The sequence below is a fragment of the Leiobunum rupestre genome, chromosome 2 (genome assembly GCF_980474605.1).
Source record: "Leiobunum rupestre chromosome 2, qqLeiRupe1.1.hap1, whole genome shotgun sequence".
NCBI classification, from domain to species: Eukaryota; Metazoa; Arthropoda; class Arachnida; order Opiliones; family Sclerosomatidae; genus Leiobunum; species Leiobunum rupestre.
Genome location: NC_143385.1, coordinates 80,504,504 through 80,509,360, shown reverse-complemented (window position 1 = coordinate 80,509,360; position 4,857 = coordinate 80,504,504). Strand labels below are relative to the sequence as shown.

At 37.7% G+C, this 4,857-nt stretch overlaps 1 protein-coding gene across 1 annotated transcript; it reads left to right on the top strand.

The window, feature by feature from the left end:
- The first annotated feature begins 3,705 nt into the window (after positions 1-3,705).
- LOC149959192 (uncharacterized) lies at positions 3,706-4,080 on the top strand. The gene has a single exon (XM_090167365.1). It carries the CDS (start codon positions 3,706-3,708, stop codon positions 4,078-4,080), a length of 375 nt encoding a protein of 124 aa, XP_090023491.1.
- Positions 4,081-4,857: the final 777 nt, after the last annotated feature.

Genomic DNA, 4,857 nt, shown 5'->3' with positions numbered 1-4,857 from the left:
CTTCTTTATAGCCTTCTAACGTCAGCATATAATGTGCTCTTGTTCATATTTAATTACCACTTCAAAAGAAGTTATGGTTTAACTTAAAATAATTTAATTGTAAGATTTGAACGTTATTTCATTGGTCCCAGTGGCGTAGCTAGACCTTTTGCCGCCCCCTTAATACATAGAAATAGTTTTCTAAGATAGTTTAAAATGGAGTATTGACCGTCGCTTCAGTTACCATGAAGGGAAAAGTGCCGCCCCCTTTGCTACGCTACTGATTGGTCCATGAAAATTGTGTTAGACTGTCCGGGAAAACCTGGAAAAGTCGGGGAATTTTAAAATGTAAACTTTGTGGCAACTCGGATTAACATTTTGAGGGAATTATATAGATTTCCACTAAATATGCCAGTGAAGAATTTGTGTTTTCTAAGAAAACAATCAGTTCATTCTAAAGAAACTCCACCAAATTTGCCAGTGAATAATAGGTGTTTTCTACGAAAACAATCAGTTCATTCTAAAGAAACTCCACCAAATTTGCCAGTGATAAATTGGTGTTTTCTAAGAAAACCATCAGTTAATTATATAGATTTCCACAAAATATGCCAGTGAAGAATTGGTGTTTTCTAAGAAAACAATCAGTTAATTATATAGATTTCCACTAAATATGCCAGTGAAGAATTGATTATTTCTAAGAAAACAATCAGTTTATTCAATAGAAACTCCACTATATTTGCCAGTGATAAATTGGTGTTTTCTAAGAAAACAATCGGTTCATTCAAAAGAAACTCCACTAAATTTGCCAGTTAAAAATTGGTGTTTTCTAAGAAAGCAATCAGTTAATTATATATAAATTCCACTAAATAAGCAAGTTAAAAATCGGTGTTTTCTACGAAAACAATCAGTTAATTCTATAGAAAAACTATGAAAACACTTTTTGTTATAGAAAATTGACCCAAGTATCTAAAGAAACACCATTAAAAACCCACTATATTTACCAGTGAAAAGATAGTGTTTTCTAAGAAATAGAATCAGTTGATTCTATAACAAACACTTCAAAAAAGTTCCTTTGTTATACAAAATTGACCCAAATATCTAAAGAAAAACCATTAAAAATTCAAGGTTAAACTATAGAGGTAAAACGTGGGTTTTCTATAGACGTATTTTTGTACGGGTCGTACCAGGACTTTTTATACCCTTTTTAGATTTGAAAACTTCACCCTCACCCCGCCTTTGCGCGTTCACCACCAGTTCGCCACCAAGATTCTCATTGGTTAAAAATGGCGTATGCCTAAACGGTGTCCGAGAGGGCGGTGAATTCTATGTTTACCCCAAACACAATATTGAGCAATTTTTGAGGAGCATCTCTCTTTTTCCCTATTGGCTGAAAGTGACGTATTCCAAATTAAGGTGTCCAGTTAGGATAATGTGTTTCTTCCAGACACTTTGGGACTCTCTATAGCTTTACACGTTCACCACCTCTGATGTCTTATCTTTACTAGTTCTCCACCCAACGAAAAGCGGGGACTGTCAATCAGGATTAAAACCCTTCTTTTCGGTAGGAATTCAATAATACAGAGAAAGGCTGCTACCTTCTATAAACCTTTCATTTTAGCGGGGTACAGTCTGTACGTTTTCTTATGCACCACTCTCTATAGCGTTACAAGTTCACCACCCAACGGAAGCGGGGTCTGTCAGTCAGGATTATATCCCTTCTTTTCGACGAGGGGGTAAAGGGATGAGCGTCAACCATTAATACACAAAAGGCTGCTGCCTTTACACGTTCACCACCCAACTGTAGCTTTGGCTGTTCACTGCCGACACCGCTCTGCCTTTGTACGTTCACCACCTAAGTATTGCGTCACTCTTTCGTTAGACATAACTTTGCTAGTTCACCCTACCTTTGGCTGTTCACCACCACTGTACTCGCGGACGGGACGGCGGGACGGGTGGAGGTCATCCACGGTATGTTTTGGGACCCGCTCGAAGACCCTACTTACCCTTACTAAACTAGATTAAAATGCTTTTGCGTTGCGTTCCTTATTGCAAATCTAAAAAAGTGATGAAACTCTGCGAGAAAGATGGCTGAAAATCATATATCGTGATAATTACAAAATAAATGACACATCAGCATCAAGTGTAGTATGCAATTTACACTTAAGTAAAGGTACAGAATTTATCTTTAAATGACAATTGAAATTTTCAAAGAACCGGTAAACAATTTGGATATAAATACACTGGAGTCTCTAGGCCCTTGGGGGTGGGATATAGTGACCTGAAATTAAAAATTAGTCCACCCTAAAAATCTCATAGTAGCCCCTCAAAAATGTAAATAATGTTTAGTAATTTTCTTGCCTCTTAAAAATCAAGTAACCAAATTCAAACCAATAAGTTTAGATTTATTGATTAAACGAATCAAATTTCGAATTGGGACTCAGACAAAGGTTGTTTAAAATACCCAAAGCAGAAGTTTGTCATGATTATCTCAATTGTTTTGACCTTCATAGAGGAAGCGATTCCATATTTACGAGAAACTCATGGAATTTGTAACAAAAATTGAATATTTCCTATTGCCGAAACTTCCTGAATTACCTCTTTTAAGGTGTTATTGCAATGACACTCATCCTTCAACTTCTGCAAAATTTATCTATGACAAAATAATTCCTCCTTTAGTTGATAATATATCACAGATAATTTCAGCTTGTTACGAGAAACTTAAAGAACTTACTTTTAAGCCGCAATCGAGAAAGTTTATCAAAATGTGAAAAGTTCAATACAACTTTTACAGCAGTCATTCCTGGAGAAATATGTAAATAATAACTTTGTTTTAAATATTTAAATAATAACTTACTTTCAATTTCTCAGTTATTAAAATATTTACTATTGGCTTAGCTACAAGCGTAAATTGCGATTATCCAAGCAGTCTCTTTTCATCGACAACAGTTACTGTAACAGCTGACTCATTGCCGAGAATTTTTTCTAGGAACATTGGATTTTAAAATATTATTTTCGGCGGGAAAAACAAAAGTAAAAATTTTAAAAAAGTGATTATAACGTATAAAAAGAGTTGATTTACCTTTCATTTCCTTGAAAATGCCGATTAATTCTCAATCTTTTTCATAATGAATAAAAAACCAACATATCTCCGTAGGATTCAATGTTAAAGAGGGGTCAGATTATAGCGCTACAGCCTACGTAGCGTTCACAAATGGAATTCACTATTTTGGGCTGATTGAGCGGGCCGCTATGGGGCGAGAGAACGCGAGCGCATGCGCAGTGGGCCGTGGCTGGAAGGTCCGACGAAGGCATCGATGCTTTCCTGGAGGCTTTCAAAGACGAGTTCGAGATTACCACTGTCCCAGTCTCTACTTATCTTGGTCTGAAAATCCATCGCACGTCCGATGGTTCCATTTTTGTCCACCAGAGTTCATATCTGGAAAAAGTACTCGAGAGGTTCAATATGGTCGATTGCAAGCCGATGAAAACTCTTGCCGTATCCGCAGACACGCAGGAAGAAAGAAGTTTGAGACGCCAAAGATCTACGCTTCAGCTATTCGAAGATATGCAACTCTCGGCACCCGGCCTGATATCGAGTATGCAGTCAATCGTGCTTCACAAGCGATGGAAAGTCCGACAATAGCAGATTGGAGTTCTGTAAAGAGAATCTTCCGTTACCTAAGAGGTACAACGATCCTGGGGCTGCTGTTTCCATAGAACAATACGATGACTACAATTCCATACTCTGATGCTGATTACGGAGGTTGTGAAAAAACGAGACGCTCTACTTCGGGGATCATCTGCTTCATTGGAAAAACGCCTGTGAGTTGGGCTAGCAGAAAGCAAGTATCAGTCGCTCTTTCAACGACGGAGGCGGAGCTAGTAGCTGCCACAGAAGCCGCTAAAGATGTTGTCTGGATCGAGAATATCAAAGGAAGCCTTGGTTTAAAACAATTCAACGAGGTTCCAGTTCTGCGGGTCGACAACGCCGGAGCTATTAAATTGATCAAGAATCCGGAGTTTCACCGCGTCGTACAAAACATAAAAGTATCCGGCAATTTTACTGTCGCGAGCTTGTTCATAACGGTCAGATCGACGTAACGTACGTGTCTAGCAAGAATCAACTGGCAGACATCCTAACCAAGCCATTACCTGCCACAGTCTTCATACCCCTACGTCAGATGTTGAATATTTTTGCGTACAACGATATCTTCATCGAGGCCGAGTGTTGAAGAAAATTGGAAGCGATAAAGATATGCGATGTGTAAACAAAGAAAAAAAATCTTTTTATTGTGTAAATATATTTTTTAAAGCATATTCTATTTGTCGCACCGATAACGTTTTTTCTTCCATGTTTTTTAATGGTTACGTTTTCAGTATAAAAACAGCCATGCAAAATGTAACCTTGCAACAGTTCGTATTATGTTTCATCTGAAATAAACTTGATTTATCGTTTTAAAATGTTGACTCCGTTTTAATTCATTTTCATCTTGTGTGGAAGCTGCTATTATCATTGAAGCGTAAAAACTTCAATACATAGTTATGACACTCCTGCCCTGCTGACCACATTTTCTTTAAATATTGCACAAAATCAGGTATGGTATAAAACGATAGATACTAAAATCAACCAATTAGCCATTTAGGTTACCATAGAGCCTTCTAGCGGCCACTGCGAGAAGTTCGCTTAGCTACTGGATTTTCGTCTGCCAAGGTCATCTACGCCCTGTCTAGCAGAAGCTTAGTATGTTAACAGACTGAAATCCTGTAGCTACATTAGCTTCTCGCGTTGGTCGCTAGAAGATTCTATTGTAATCTAAATGGATAATGGAATTTCTGGACGTCTGGACCGCTTAATTTTGAAGGATTCCTCCTACATAG

Bases quoted from the DNA above. Each gene is read 5' to 3' on its own strand.
- LOC149959192 (XM_090167365.1), top strand. From the start codon at position 3,706: ATGACTACAATTCCATACTCTGATGCTGATTACGGAGGTTGTGAAAAA.